Raw genomic sequence first — 15,884 nt, 5'->3', positions numbered from 1 at the left:
GAGTTCACTGCCAGGACCAGCTATCTGGGAAGCATGCAAGCCGTTGGCATATGTCCCCACCAACCAGTCTAGAGAAATGCTTGACAAAATACTCAGTTCCCAAAGAGTCCTTATCTCTTAGATACACATACTGAAATATTTATGGATGAAATGATACAAAGTCTGGGATTCACTTCTGAACAAAACATGTGGGAGGAAGTGGGTGGGGATAGATGAAGCAAGACTGAGTTAAGAAGTACTGAAGCTGGGTGATACTATCTGATTTTTTTTTGCATGTTTAAAATCGTCCATAAAAAAAAAAAGTTAAGGGGGAAAAAGGCCTCACATTTCACTTTACATCATTGAAATGATATATTAACGTTTGGATATATTTTACTGTCTAAATAATTGCCTAGATGTAAAAAATAAATACACCCGGGCATACAAATATTTGACAAAACCATCATTTTCTGTAGTCGCTGGGGTCACAGCAGAGAAGAGAAAGTACTGGATATCTTGACTGATGCTCCTCTTGAGACAATAATGGTCTATCCTCCAGAGAAGAAACACAAAAAACTCTAGAACTTTATTCCAATAATTTGATTCAAAGAACTGAGGGTATCATTTGCGAAAAGACAGTTTAACTTGATTAAGCAATAATTGTGACTCTTTAGGATGGAGGTGATAAACTGGCTTGACCTGTCTCAGAATTTTCATTCATTTAATTTTCAGGCAGCATATTAGCATTCAAATCTCTTTGGATCGTGAAACAGTGGTTTTTAGCCTCAGTGCAAATCTAAGAAAAACAACTTGAGAAATGGATAGAATTTTCCTTGGAACGCCTTCACCTGCCTTTTCAGAAACTCCCATGAGGTAGTATGATGTAGTGCAAAGACCACAGGCTTTTGAGTCAAAAAGTTGACTTGACTTCCATTTTGGACACCTGCTGTGTGACTTTGGGTAAGTTACATAACCTCTCTGAACCTCAATTTCTTCATCTGTAAAAGAGGCCTAACATTATCTACTTTACAGGGAAGCTGTGAGAATTATGGATAAATGGATGTAAAATGTGAGTTCCGTCACAGACATTCAGTTAATGGTACCGTATTGTTTTTATAACTGCCTCTTTCTCTTTAGCCCACTCCATATCTCCCAATGTGATCCCTAGCACACGGGCAGAATTCAACAAATGTTTGCTGAATTACATTAAACCTGGAGATGGTAGAGTTCGTGGGACGAAGTAGTAAGACTATACCAGAATCCCCCCTTGGCAGGTCTGTCACTCATCCTCAGGAGAGCTTCTCCACCTAACTGTCCAAGCCAGACAACAAGGACCCACTTGTAATGTCTCCCTCCTCCTCTTCCTCAGATCTGATCAATCGCCACATTCTCTCCCTTCAAGTTCACAATTATCCCTAGAATCCTTCCACTCCCTCCAATTCGTACCACTACCACTTTAGTTCACAACTGTCTTCTCTTTCACCTTTTCTACAGCAAAGTCAGTTCTCTTCACATCTGTTCTTGCTCCTCTTGCTCCACATCTTGTTCTCCTCCCTTTCTGTTCATTGTAGCTGGAGGGATTTTCTTTCTTTTTTTTCTCTTGAATTGCGGAAGAATTTAAATATTCACAAAAATGGAGAGTATCATGTGCCCGTCATTCAGTTTCAACAATGATCGATGAGTGGCCAGTTTTGCTCCTTATATATTCCACCCATTTTGTTCAATGTTCTCAGATTATTTAACCCAAATCCAGAAGTCCTAGCTTTTTGCAGGGATCATTTCCCGCATTTAGAATAAAATTCTAATTTCTTTGCGATCTGATCCCTGTTGATTTCTCCAGCTGCAGATCTCAATTTGCTATTTCCCTTCCCCAGACGCAGTCAAACCTATCAGCCCGCACATCACCCCTCAGAGGCCCCTACGCTAGGTTGTGTGCCCCATGTCTCTGCTGTCAGTGCCCTGTGCTGCTTCTCGTAATTTGGTAAGAAGTCATGCACAGTTGTCTCTCCTGTTGGTCATAAACTCCATGGGCATAAGGACTGTGTCTATCCTGTTCCTTGATGAGGGACGCAGAACGTAATTCAATACCTTCGGTAGAAGAGGCACTTAAGCATTTGTTGAATGAGTTTCCCAAGAAAGGTACACAAAAGCCACGTGCATTTCATGTTGTAACTTGCTTATAGACTGATGTCCTAACCTTCTAAAACTACAAGAACAATGCTTAGGCTTTTAATTTTCAGTGTATTTTATTATGTTCAATATGTTGTATATTCCATAGGACTATGAAAAAGATTATTAGCTGTATTATGCTAAACACTGAGGATTCAAAGATGACTAATACACGATCCTACCCTCAAAGAGCTGAGTCTCCTAGAAAACACAGTCATTTGATTATATGAAAATTGGTAATTTCTCATGTTTTATATATATAAATCAGAATATTTAATTAGCCAGAGAATCTGTAAAGTGTCGAACCACTAAGAATAAACATAAATTGCTATAAAAATAATAGCTAATATTTATTGGGTCCTTCCTTTGGTCCAGGTATGGTAAAAAGCATATTTCATACATGATGTCATTTAATCCTTATTATACCCTTTGAGATATGCTTTATTCCCATTTTGCCAATTTTTTAAACTAGTAAGACATTAAAAGCTTGGATAACTCTAAGTGACCCAGGATTTGAAACCAGGGAGTCCCAACTCCAGAGGGAGGACCCCAACACTCTTTGTTGGGGCCGGCAAGTAATCTTTGGGTACTGCTGCAAGAAAAGAATAAAATAAAGGACACCTCCCAATCCATCATTGCTTTCTGTGAGGTGTCCTGGTTTCAGATTCATGTGTACACACTTTCATAGGAAAACAGCATCTGTTGAAAAACCTGTTACTGATAAGGTCGGGTTCCTGTGTGCCCAAGGCACTACCCATTGAATGTGAACTTTGTACCAAATCTTTCCTATCAAGAAATATAAACTAGAAACTCTCAAGTTGGAATGTCACCGCTGTCTGTGAACCTAGCCTGTCTTCTCAGCCAGACGGAAAGCTCTTCACATTTCCTTCATTGTACAGTGTATCTTGTCTTCTTATTTCCTACAGATAGGTTCTGACCAAGAGTAAATTTATTATATTTTAAAAGGGAGAAACTGTTAGGGTAAATTACATGTGTGGACTCTGAACCATGAAAAACAACTTTCTATTAATTATGCATGTTTGGGAATTTGTTTTTATATTTGTTAAATGGTTTATTTTATTTTATTTTTTTGAGGTAGAGAGAGCATGAACAGGGGAGGGGCAGAGAGAGAGGGGGACAGAGGATCCAAAGTGGGCTCCACACTGACAACAGCGAACCTGATGTGGGGCCCAAGCTCACTAACCTAGAGATCATGACCCAAGCTGAAGTCGGATGCTCAACCAATTGAGCCCCCCAGGCGCTCCCGTTTTTAATTTTCCATCAAGAAAAATTTCCATCATATACAAAAGTAGCTCAAATGGTATAATAAACCCCTTTGTACCCATCACCGTGCTTCAACAATGACCACCTCATAAGCAATCTGTCATTGATATTGCCACCGACTTCTACCCCTCTTATTTTTTTTGAAGCAAATGTTTGGGACTATTTTGAATGCTATGTTCGGTTGGTAAAATGTAGAATTATGGAATCAATAGAATAAATAAACATGAATTGGTCAGCAAGATACCTGGGGAAACAGGAACAAGAAAGAGGAATAGGTTGGGGCGCCTGGGTGGCTCAGTCGGTTCAACGTCCGACTTCGGCTCAGGTCACGATCTCACAGTTCGTGAGCTTGAGCCCCGCGTCGGGCTCTGTACCGACAGCTCAGAGCCTGGAGCCTGCTTTGGATTCTGTGTCTCCCTCTCTCTCTGCCCCTTCCCTGCTCATGCTCTGTCTCTCTCTGTCTCTCAATAAAAAATAAATGTTAAGAAAATATATATATTTTTTTTAAAAAAAAGAAAGAAAGAGGAATAGGTTGTGTGGTTTTGACACACAAAAGACAGGAGTGCTGGCCTGGATTGTTGGCAGCATTTGCACAGGCAGACGATAATGCACCATGTGGGGAAAGTTTTGGTTGTGGACAAGGGAATATGGTGGGTCTACCTGTGAGGTGGTGGTTTAGCACACCACCTCTTCCTCTTGTTCTGTCCTTCCGGCATGTTCCCACCAATGTAATGAAGTCATTTGTTTGTGCATCCATATTGCCTCCCTGTCTGGCCTAAGCCATTGCTGCATGAAAGGAACCCCAAGATCCAATCAAAATATGATATGAGCCACAGGGGTAAGTTTACGTTTTCTAGTAGCCACATTGTGAAAAGTAAGAAGAGGAAACGTGTGAAATTAATTTTAGTTTCCTACTTCATTTAACTTTATATGAAATATTATCATTCTAATATGGCATCAATATAAAAAATTATTAAAATGTTTTACTTTTCTATCCTTTATACTAAGTCTTCAAAATGCAGTGTGTTTTTTAAAGTTCCAGCATATCTCAGTTTGGACCACTGATATTTTAAGGGTTTAATAGCCATACGTACTAGTGGCTACTGTATTGGACAGAGCAGCCCTTGGGAACTCAGGCAGTGGAGTCAACAGCTACATTGCAATTTACTTGAAAATAATGCCACTAAAGATTTCTGGTAAAAGTTGAAGTGTATTGTGTATATGCTGGGCTTCTCCAGGAAATCTACTGAGATGAACAAGAGAAAACAACAATAAGAAAAAATTTAGACAAGTCCATCTAAAAACAAGGAAATAACTGCAACGTCCAGAACCCGGGCTATGAAGAAATGTGGCTCTTAGGATCTTAGGCAAGGTGACAGCAAGTTTAGAAAGCATGTTAGTGGTTCCTGAGAAGTGCTTCTTCATTTACAAGTATGGTAAAGTGCAGTGGTTCTGGTTACTCCAACCCTGGTTCTGTTCTTTATGTCATGTGACTTGAGCAAGTTATTTCATCTCTCTGTGCCTGCAGTTCCTCATCTTTAAAATGAGGATCATAAAATCTAGGGCGGTTGTATGGATTGAATCAGGTGATAGCTGTAAAACACTTAGAACTATGCCTGGCCCATATGTTTACTTCTCCATAAATGTTAACAATTAAAAGCAAAAATAAAACAAACCCAATAGCAACCGTATTGTGGATGGGGTGCCTGGGTGGCTCAGTCGGTTAAGCGTCCGACTTCGGCTCAGGTCATGATCTCACGGTTTGTGAGTTCAAGCCCTGGGTTGGGCTCTGTGTGCTGACAGCTCAGAACCTGAAGCCTGCTTAAGATTCTGTGTCTCCCTCTCTTTCGGCCCCTCCCCCACTCACACTCTGTCTCTCTGTCTCTCTCTCTCTCTCAAAAATAAATAAACATTAAAAAATTTTAATAAAAAAAAAGAATTATAGATAGACCAAGAGGAAAGTGGAGCTGATGATAAACTGAATTCCTTTTTTTTTTTTTTTAAGTTTATTTTGAGAGAGATAGAGAACATGCATGCGGGTGCAAGAGTTGGGGAGGGTCAGAGAGAGAGGGGGAGAAAGAATCCCAAGCAGGCTCCACATTATCAGCACAGAGCCCAATGTGGGGCTCAATCTCACAAACCACGAGATCATGACCTGAGCTGCAATCAAGAGTTGGACGCTCAACCAACTGAGCCACCCAGGCGCCCCGATAAAACTGAATTCCCAAGTCATTTTTATTTTCTCTGAAATCTGGGTTCTAACCTGATGAGATTGCTTGGAGGTGAGAAGAAGAGAAAAGAAACAAAAACTGGCTTTGCAGGTGCTGACCAGCACCGAATAGCACAGTTTAACACAAAATCACCAGTTATCATCCAGGAATCATTATAACAACCTCCTACTTGGGCAGCCTACTCACCTGGACGGAAACTGTTCCACCAAGAACGAGGATGACACAGATAACTTAGAGCATTCAGAGGCAGCATTTTCACTTTGGAGCTGCTGACTATGCCAGCTCACTCCCCTGACCCTCTCCAAATTGTTATTGAACAATAGGCAGACCCGGATATAACATATAGAGGTGAATCAAACACAGAAAGTACAGCTTAAGTCATATGCATAGCCCAACTGAAAAAACAGAGAGAGAGACATGTATGGGAGGATATTTAAGAAAAATACTTCACTCTCAAAGAATTTGAGAAGAACCTATGATTCAGGAGTAGAATTCAGTGATTCATCACTTGCATGCGACACCCAGTGCACGTCACTGAATTCTACTCCTGAAACCAATATTGCACCGTATGTTAACTAACTAGAATTTAAATAAAAATTTGAAATAAAAACATACAGAATGTAATTTATAAAAAGAGAGAGGTAAACCAAGAAACATACTCTTAACTATAGAGAATAAACTGATGGTTACTGGAGGGGTGGTGGGTGGGGGATGGGTTAAATACTTGATGGGGATCACAAAGGACACTTGTGATGAGCACTGGGTATTGTATGTAAGTGATGAATCACTAAATTCTACACTTGAAACTAACATTACACCGTATGTTAACTAACTGGAATTTAAATAAAAATGTGAAGAAAATAAATAAATAAAAATAAGGAACCTATGATTCGTTGAACCTATGATTCAAGAGCTTCAGGAAGACATATGAAAGATCAGAAATGAAGTAAAATGGCATCAACCAGGAAAGAAATGAAATGACATTGAAACCATTTTGGAAATGAAAACCACAACAGAAGTGCAAAGAAGTAAAGATACGTTTGTAAAAAGAATCAATGACTTGGAAGATGGGCTTGAGAAAATACAGCAGTCAGAGGTAAAGGAAAGACAATGAGTCAAGATGATAGATATGAGGACCCATCATATCTATGGGCACCCATCAACCTTTCTCAGAAAAGTTACTTGCAAAATCTAGACAAAGGACAGTTTAAGAGAAAGAGTTCAAGAATGGGAAAGACACTGCCTTAATGGGTCGCTGGTGAGAAAGGAATCATTTAAATACCAAACTAAGGTGAACAATAGCAAGAATTATTACAAGAATTATTACAATGTGTTGCAGGTTTGACATCATCAATGTAAACAATTAATCAGGTGGTCTAAGAGAGCAAGTGGGGCATCAGGGCCCAGAGGCACCAGCAGTGAGGCATTCATCAGAGTATTTGGGCATTGTTTCTGTCTGCAGAAGTGCACTTGGCTCTCTGGTCTGCCCAGAGATTCTGTGAGCTTCCTTTTAAAAAATTTATTCTTCTGCTTAAATTAGATAGAGTAGATTCTGTTGTTTGTCAGAGAGACTTTGTCTGACAAGCCCTTCACATAGCATTTAAGAAAGACAAGTATGGGGGCTCCTGGGTGGCTCAGTCAGTTGGGTATCTGACTCTTGATTTTTGCTCAAATCTTGATCCCAGGGTCATGGGATCAAGCCCTGCATCGGGCATAGAGCCTGCTTGGGATTATCTTTCTCCCTCTCTCTCTGCCTCTACACCACTGGTGCTCTCTGCCAAAAGAAATAAATAAACATGTAAAAAAAGAAAGAAAGAAAGAAAGAGGGGCACCTGGGTGGTTCAGTCAGTTAAGCATCCAACTCCTGGTTTTGGCTCAGGTCATGATCTCTTGGTTTCATGAGTCTGAGCCCTGAGTTGGGCTCTGCACTGGCAGCATGGAGCCTGCTTGGTATTCTCTCTCTCCCCTTCTCTCTCTGCCTCTTCCTAACTCATGCTATCTCTGTCTCTCTCAAAATAAATACATAAATAATAATTTAAAAATAAAAGAAAGACAAGTATGTGGTCACAGTGGTGAGAATTTGGAGGGGTTGAGTAAAATTCTAAACATAAATCCCTGTGGCCCAGAAATTATTCTTCTAGGAACGTATTTTACATACTTAAACACAACTTTCATTCACTCAACAAATCTATACTGAAAACTGCTAGTTGCTGGAGATACTGCAATAAACGAAACCAATCCCTACTCTCAAAAAAAAAAAAAATCCTTACCCTCTTGGAGTTCACATTCTGAGGCGGAAGAGTGGAGGGAAAACAGTAAAGAAGGTGAACACTTCAAAGATACAGTATGTTAGAAGGTGAAAAGTGCTAAGGGGAAAAGAGAATGCAAGAGAGGGAACCAGAAGGTATCAGACACTTGGTAATTTGTGCTCAGGGAAGACACTCATATGAGTAAAGACTTGAAGGAGGTAGAATATCAAATCATATGGTATTTGGAAGAAGAGAGTTACAAAAAGAGACGGCAAGTGCAAAGGCCCTGTGGCAGAAGCGTACCTGGCACACAAATAATAGGCCACAAGGAAGCTAGTATGGCTGGAACAGAGTGGAATATGGAAGGAGACAACTCAGAGAGGTAACAGCATTGGGGGGCACACAGAACAGTTTTATAGGCCATTGTAAGGACTGGTTTTCACTCTGAATGAGAAGGAAACCACTGGAAAGTTTTGAGCAGAGAGGGATAATATCTGACCTACGTTTTAACCTGACTATTCCAGCTACTGTGCTGTAGATGGATTGAGGGAGGGCAAGGGCAAACACAGGGAGCTGTTCAGGAGGCTATTCCAATAATACAATCAACAGGAGGGTAGTGGCTTGGAGTTGGTGGGGTGGGGAGGTAACAGTGGAGTGGGGAGACGTGGTCGGCTTACAGGAATTGGCCAAAGCATAGGGACAAAGATGTTCAAGGCAATGTTGTCTGTAATTGAGAGAAACTAAAAATAACCTAAATGTCTAGTAATAGAAGGCAGGTTAAATTAGGCAAGTTAAATTATGGTACTTTTTTTTTTTTTTTACTTAAAAACTACAGTTGAAAGCATGTATATTTTTTAAACTAAAAATCTAAGTAATACTAATTTTTATATTTTATTTTATTTTTGAGAGAGAGAGAGAGACAGAGTGGGAGCCAAGGAGGGACAGAGAGAGAGAGACATACACAATCCGAAGTAGACTCCAGGCTCCAAGCCATCAGCACCGAGCCCGATGTGGGGCTCGAACCCACGAACTATGAGATCATGACCTGAGCCAACGTTAGATGCTTAACCAACTTGAGCCACCCAGGCTGCCCATGAGTAATGCCAATTTTTAATGTTATTCAATTTCCGCAAAGAGGGATATGAGGTGGTTTCAACAAAAGCGTGTTTTTGGACCATGAAAACATCTTGTTTGGTAATTAAAAATACAAACCTAGCAGCATTGAAAATAGAGTTTCTTATTTTAAAAAGATTCAAACAGAAATATGCACTTGCATTTGTTAACCTACGGTACCAGTAATTCATGACTATTTGCTACAAAGCACATAACTCTATTCTTTTACTTTTTTTTATTTTTCATTTATTTTAAGTAAACTTTATGTCTAAAGTGGGCTTGAACTCATGACCCTGAGATCAAGAGTGGCATGCTCTACTGACTGAACCAGCCAGATGCCCCTCTATTCTTTTTTTAAAAACAACTTTTGGTACAGCAGATATAATCGAGAAATCGAGGAAACAAGAAGATTGAAACTTTAAGACTGACTTTGTTCCAAAGCATCTAAGATAAGAATAGGCAAAAATATTTGTCTAGGGGTGACATTGGAAAGTGGATATGCGATTCTGAATCACCATAAGGCTAGGTATCCATCTGGTGGAGGCCAGGAACTCTATCAATGATCATTTATTAAACACCATATGCCAAGTACTGTGCCTTGTGCTTTTATGACAATTCCTAATTTTACAATACATAATCTAGGTTCACAAATTTGCCCAAAGTCATTAGCTAAAAAAAAAAAAAGAAGAAGAAGGGCTGAAACTCATACTTGGATTGTTGCATTGTCTCATACCAAAACCCATCCTTTTTCGGCTATAATACTCTATATCAGGTAGGGTATCAATCAGGATTTCTTTCTGAGGCTTTTCTTTGGAAGGAATAGTGTATCCATTAGGACTGTATTCAATTGCTTGTAACTATTCAATTGCTTGTAACAAAACCTGACCGAGAGTGCGTAAAACAGGTAAGGGAATTATTCTTCTCATGTCTTAAGTGCTGCTCCTCCTTTTTCTGGTGTGTTGCTCTGTGGCCACAAAACGGCTGCACCCCCTCCAACTTCACAACCACCTCACAGCCGGAGGGAAACAGGAGGAATGCTGTGACAACTGCGCAACGGCCTTAAACAGTAAACTCCTCAGGCCTCGCTAGGAGACTTCCTCCTACATCTCATTGGCCAGAGTTGAGCCACGTGACTGCTCCGCAAGGCCCTCTGGGAAGATGAGCACTTTTCGCTCCACTTACTGCCTCCCTGACCGAACTCTGCGTGCTCTTAGGAAAGTAGGAGAAATGGGTATTAAGAAGGCAGTGAGCAATGACTGCCCCATGAAGAATATCGGACAGAACAAGGATGTTGGGGGAGGAACAGCGACCTCAGAAGTGCTGCTGGATCTAGTGGATTCCAGGGGCTCTGGGCAACTCTGTTGACGAGTTTTCGTGCAAGAGAGGCAAGGAAATGTTCTGAGCAGCCTTGGGCTCAGCTTCAATTCTGTTATTACGGAAGGAGAGAATAGATATTGGGGAGGAACCAAGGGCTCTGCCTCAGTCCCGCCACAGGCCCCTGAGCCAGGGTTCCCCTTGGGAAGGGATCTGATGTGCACAGTCGTGTGCTCCGGAATCATTTCTAGACAGGAGGGGTCTGGGGCAGTTAACTCAGGCTTTGGGGGATGGAGGGAGAGCAGTAGGCACTCGAGGATACTTGGGGATGCTGGGAGCGTCTGAAGACAAATTCGGTCTCCTGGATTGGCTGGAAAGTGCCAATAAGAGTGCGGCTAGCCCCTCAAAGTCACCTCTTCCCAGCCCTGTCACTAGCAAGTCTTCATTTTCCTCTTGGATGAATAATAACCCTACCTTGTAGGGTTGGTGCGAGCTTAGTTTGACGTGATGCTTGTCCACCTCCTGTTTTATATACACTCCATAGACGGCGGCTGTTATTTTTGAGAGGAACATAATCTGGCCCCCTCACGCTCGCTGCTCGACCTCAGCTCACATCCTCTCCTTCTCAGCTATGCTGAGTCACATGCCTTTTCTCTATCAGAACGTGCACACCCTGCCCAGCTTTCTGCTTCTGGCTTTGCTCACGGTGACATCTCGGCTGAAACACTTCACATCCTGGAGAATCCTATGGTCCTTTACTACACCAGCTCACCTCCAGGAATTCTCTGGGGAAGTCCTCAGTTCCAGTAGCTTCGCACACTTAAACTTCTGCCAAGGCTCGGTTCTTATTGCACCCTCTGGCGGGCGTTTACTAGATTCCTCGTAGAGCCAGTCCAGGCTTTCTGAGGGGTTAAAAAAAAAGGCCCAGGCCACTCCCCTTGTTCAAGGTTCTGCATGAAAAGGAGGAGGAAATTGTGCCACATTTTAAATGTTTAGACGACTGGGAACTTGTAGGTGTTCAACAAATACTTGTTGAATAAATACAATATTTTAGCACCGTTGATAAAAAAAAAGACAATGCAATGTAATTGTGCTATTTGCAAATGTGCTATTTGCAGTTTATATAAAACTGTGAATTCATAGTGCACTGCAGGCTTTGCTTAGTGGCATGCATATTTCAGGTTCTGTCACCGTGCGTGTACCTTCATTTGGAGACAACTGCCAATGGCCCTGCCCACCCTACTGGGGACGTAGATTCTCTTTGGGTTGGGGCTGGGGCTGGGGCTGGGGCTTCAACGCCTGGTACACGGCAGGGGGTGTCACTAAGCGGCGAGTGGCTGCAGCTCTCCCCTTTCTCTACCCCTCTCCCAAGGATCCGGGGTGGCGGCTTCCATCTTTTGTCGCCGCCCCACCGGCAGGGGGCGCCCCATCCGGCCAGCCTCCCGGCGGGGTCGCGACGGGGCGTGCATGTTCAAAGTCGGGCCCCCGCGGACGCCCGCGCTTCCTGGCGCCAGGCGGCTAGCCGGCCGCAGCTGGGGCTTCGGGGCCGGACTCGCAGCCCCCGCCCTCCTCCTTTGAGCGCTCGGGGCGGAGCCGGGCGGGCGCGCGGGGCTCCCGCCCCTCTCTCGGCGGTCACCTGGGGCCGGGCGCAGCAGGTGTCTGGTCTGGCACCCAGCGCCGGGAACGCGGAGCGCACGCCGGAAACCGCTGCACTTCGGGTGAGTGCGGGGGCCGGCGCCCGGCGGTTCGCACCTGCTTGCTCGCCCCGGGGTCCAGAATGGTCAGCGGCGCCCGCGTTTTCTCCGGCGCGCGTTGTGCGCGTCGAGGAAGGAGACGAATTTCTCTTACAGGGATTCAGAAGCTGGGGTTTACTACTTAAGAGATCCTGGAGTGGGGCGGAGGGCCCTTGGCGGAAAGCTGCAGACGCCCGAGCCTGACCGCTTCGGATTGGGGGTTACCGCGTAGCCTTCGCGCCGGCGGTCTGTAGTGGGTTTCTGGTCCGGGGTCCGTGGCTTGAGTTGGCCAGACATTCGCACCCTGTTTCCAGTGGAGATAGCTTTTCAACATACACAGGTGATGTAGAAATGGTCTATGTAATTTTCCTCCCCTGGCACCCAGGGGTGGATGTAATCAGTCACGTACACAGACGCACGTGTGTTCGTTGGGGCGGACTCCGCGTCCCCTCTCTTGGCCCTTCGGCGTTGGGGACCGTGCCCCCGCTCGCGCCGGCACAGAGATTAAGCCCCAAGATTTTTCAGGGCTGTTTGTTCTACGAGACCGTGGTACCCTGGTTCGTTCCTCTATCCTGGCTGGCTCAGAATTCCTTCTAGATAACCTGGGGCTGCTTTCCGGAACTCGTCAGCTGAAGCTCCTTTTTCTCACCTGGGCAGGTGGCCCTGGGAGGCGGCAGCTGGGTCCAACCCCGGAATTCCGGAGGCGACCGCCGGGACCTAGCCCGCGGAGGAAGGTCCTGCGAGGAAACCGGCTCGCTCCGCCCCACCTTTTGCAAAAGACTCGGGTAAGGCTGGGATATGCTCTAACCTCATAAATAAACCCACACGGATCAGAATTGCAAAGGACGCGTGCTTGAGTGGCCCTGAGGATTGCTAATCGCTTCAGGTCAAATCGTTTCGCTTGTACTTCTCAGATTTTTTTTTTTTCTAAACGTATTTAATTACAAAAATGACTGCTTAATAAACGTGTCTGACGTTTTTTAAGCAAGCCTTTAAGGCCGGAGTCTCTTTGTGGTATCCCCAGAGTTGAATCATTGGGAATTTGCCACTAGGGATCAGCGCGGCTGCCGTGACAATCACGGGGAAGGGGGAACCTGCGGTTTAAACACTGTTGAAGAGACGTGACACAGCAGTGCAGTCCGTCTGCGAACGTTGGTTGGATCCTGATTCGAAGGGGAGAAGTTCATGAAACATTGAGCCAATAAAAGAAATGTGTACTGGTCAGTTGATCGTACAAGTAAATATTAGTTTTGTTTAGTTATTTTTGGTAATGGTGTTAGGATTGTGGTTGTTAAAAAAAAAAAACCCTTAAAAATACATACTGAAGTTGAAATATAGATGGAGGGTTTGCTTCAAAATAAACCACTTTGGGGCAACACTGCTAGTGGAAAAGTGAGGGGGGAGCTCCAAAGGAGATTAGCTGTGAGTTGTTAATAGTTGAAGCGGGATGAAGGGTGGGGTATGGAATTCCTTACACTATTGTCTCTACTTTCCTATGTTTGGCATTTTCCTTTAAAAGTAACCACCACCATTGCCAGCGGAGCTTTTGTTTGTTTGTTTGTTTTCCTGACGGTAGTTTGGAAGGCACCACCAGTGAGTGTTTCTAGAAGAGATTCAAGGCCTTCCACAGACCCTCACTCTTTGTAAATCGGGTGTAAAACCTGCCTCTTCAGACGCAGACTCTTTCTCCCTCGTGGGGTGCTGCTTTATTTTGCTCAGAAGGCATAGGGTGTTTGCTGAGTGCGACAGAGCTGAGGGGATCAAGTTGATGCAGGTGGATGCTGGGTCAGCCCTTTTGATACAAAGGGTATTAGCAAGCCTAGGGGTTGAGTTGTGTCCAGACAGACAGGTTGTGTAAAATGTGGTAGCAGTTTTTCTGAGCTGCCCAAATCCTTTCCCCAAGTTATGCACATCAAGAAACAGCTCAGAGTAGTAAACACAGTACTTATCCATTTAAGATTCGTGTATACTTTTGGAAGCATGGTATATACGTCAGTAAAGAGTGTACATTATAAAAACAAATCACTAGGTAAGTGGAGGTCTACTTATTGCCTGAAAGAGATCTTAACCTATTTGTATTGCCATTTTCACCTTGTTTGCCCCAGGCATTATGACTTGAAAGTGTTTAGCAAAGAAGCGACCCCTAAAACATTCTGTGGTGTTCTTTTTCCTTTACCAGAACCTTGCTTTGAAGAAGGGGCTGGGTGGGAGGAGTCATATCTGTATATTCATCCAACTTGCTCATTTTTTTTCCTCTAGATTTATTATACAATTCCTGCTCATTCTGTCATGCTTGATTGGTGATTTGGAAACATGGCGATTGCATGAGGGAGCTTTTAAAGTTTGGGGTGGGGAGAGGCATACTCCTGAAAGGTAAAAATCCTTAGTAGCTTCAGCGGAACTGATTTTAATGCCTCTTTGTTTTTAAGAGAAAACCTGTCCGTAATAGTTGAAAGTTGAAGTGTTGGTGCTCCTGGGTGGCTTAGTCGGTTGGGCATCTGATTTCTGCTCAGGTCATGATCCCACAGTTCGTGGGTTCGAGCCCCCCATTGGGTTCTATGCTGACAGCTCAGAGCCTGGACCCTGCTTCGGATTCTGTGTCTCCCTGTCTCTCTGTCCCTTTCCCCTTCACGCTCTGTCTCTCTCTCAGAAGTAAATAAACATTAAAAAAAAAAGTTGAAATGTTAGATCAGGCCCCTCAGCCTAGACCTTGCTGGTGTAGTCCCATTCGTGTAAAAGAAGTTGTAAAGATGCTTTAAGTCAGTCAGTTGAGGAAATGCCAAAGCATGTCCCACTTTTGTCAAAGGGTGTGGAAAATAAGGGAATTGACAAAAATCCCCGTGCGTTTGGAAAATGTCATAGTGATGGTACTTCAATGAATGTGTTTGGCCTGCGGCTCAGTTTTCTTTGTGTGAGGAAAAGAAACATTGCAGCTGTTAAGTGACTTGACTTTCTTCCTCGGTTGTCTAAAACAAGGCGTGGAGAGAGAAAGCAGACTTGCTGGGCCCTTAAGTGACCAGGCAGTGACCTAATGTTTCCTCACCTCTGTGTAAGGATGGTGGGATTGGACCCTGGGGAGTTGATTGCTAATAGCTGTTTTAAAGATTGCTAATCGCTGTTTAATGATTGCTAATCGCTGTGACTCCATCTTCTCCCCACATCACCTTACGGAAGGGGATAAACACATTTAGGAAAGCAGATTGCTGCTTTGTTGGCCTCGAAATGAGAGGAAAGGGTGTTGGCAATCAAGCCAATCATACTTTTCTAAGTTGTAAGCACCCTGCTTTTATCTGCACCACTTCATCCCATCCTGTGAGGTAGAGCCCCAGTGCTGGGTGATTATTCTAGTTTCTAACAGATGAAAACCATGACATCTGAAGAAGCTAAGATTAGGCTAAATCGTTTCTTTAGAGTTACGGGGGAAGGAAATTTGACATTTATGAAGAGTTCATGGTAGTCTTCACACACACGTTTTTAATTCTCACAAATCTCCCATCAGCCCATTTTGCAGATGGCATGGTAGCTAAGTAAGGTTAATGGTGGACTTGGAGTCTTGCAGCTAATAAAAGCAGAGCCAGGATTCAAACTCAAATCTGTTGGGTCTTCGCATGGATTCTCCAGCCCCTCTGCTGTCCATACTGCTTTTTGCAGACAGCTAAGCTACACACCCAAGAGTTGGTTAGTCAGTCTAGGCGAACTGTCTTTTGACTACATTCAACTGCCTTGGTTACAGACGGGGCCAGGAGAAAGTCAAAACAAAACACAACAAAAAATAACAACCAAAAAAACCACTGAATCAGTGTTGAAAATTG

General features: G+C 43.6%; 1 protein-coding gene across 1 annotated transcript; it reads left to right on the top strand.

Annotated features, from left to right (window-relative positions):
- Window positions 1–10,970: 10,970 nt before the first annotated feature.
- LOC128315389 (uncharacterized) lies at window positions 10,971–15,171 on the top strand. Its single transcript, XM_053221905.1, has 4 exons — window positions 10,971–11,221; window positions 11,493–12,057; window positions 12,730–12,857; window positions 13,125–15,171. The coding sequence occupies exons 1-4, from the start codon at window positions 10,971–10,973 to the stop codon at window positions 13,195–13,197; spliced, it is 1,017 nt and encodes a 338-aa protein (XP_053077880.1). The 3' UTR covers window positions 13,198–15,171.
- Window positions 15,172–15,884: the final 713 nt, after the last annotated feature.

This window comes from Acinonyx jubatus, chromosome C2, assembly GCF_027475565.1.
Source record: "Acinonyx jubatus isolate Ajub_Pintada_27869175 chromosome C2, VMU_Ajub_asm_v1.0, whole genome shotgun sequence".
Taxonomy (NCBI): Eukaryota; Metazoa; Chordata; class Mammalia; order Carnivora; family Felidae; genus Acinonyx; species Acinonyx jubatus.
This window is presented reverse-complemented; position numbering and strand designations above follow the sequence as displayed.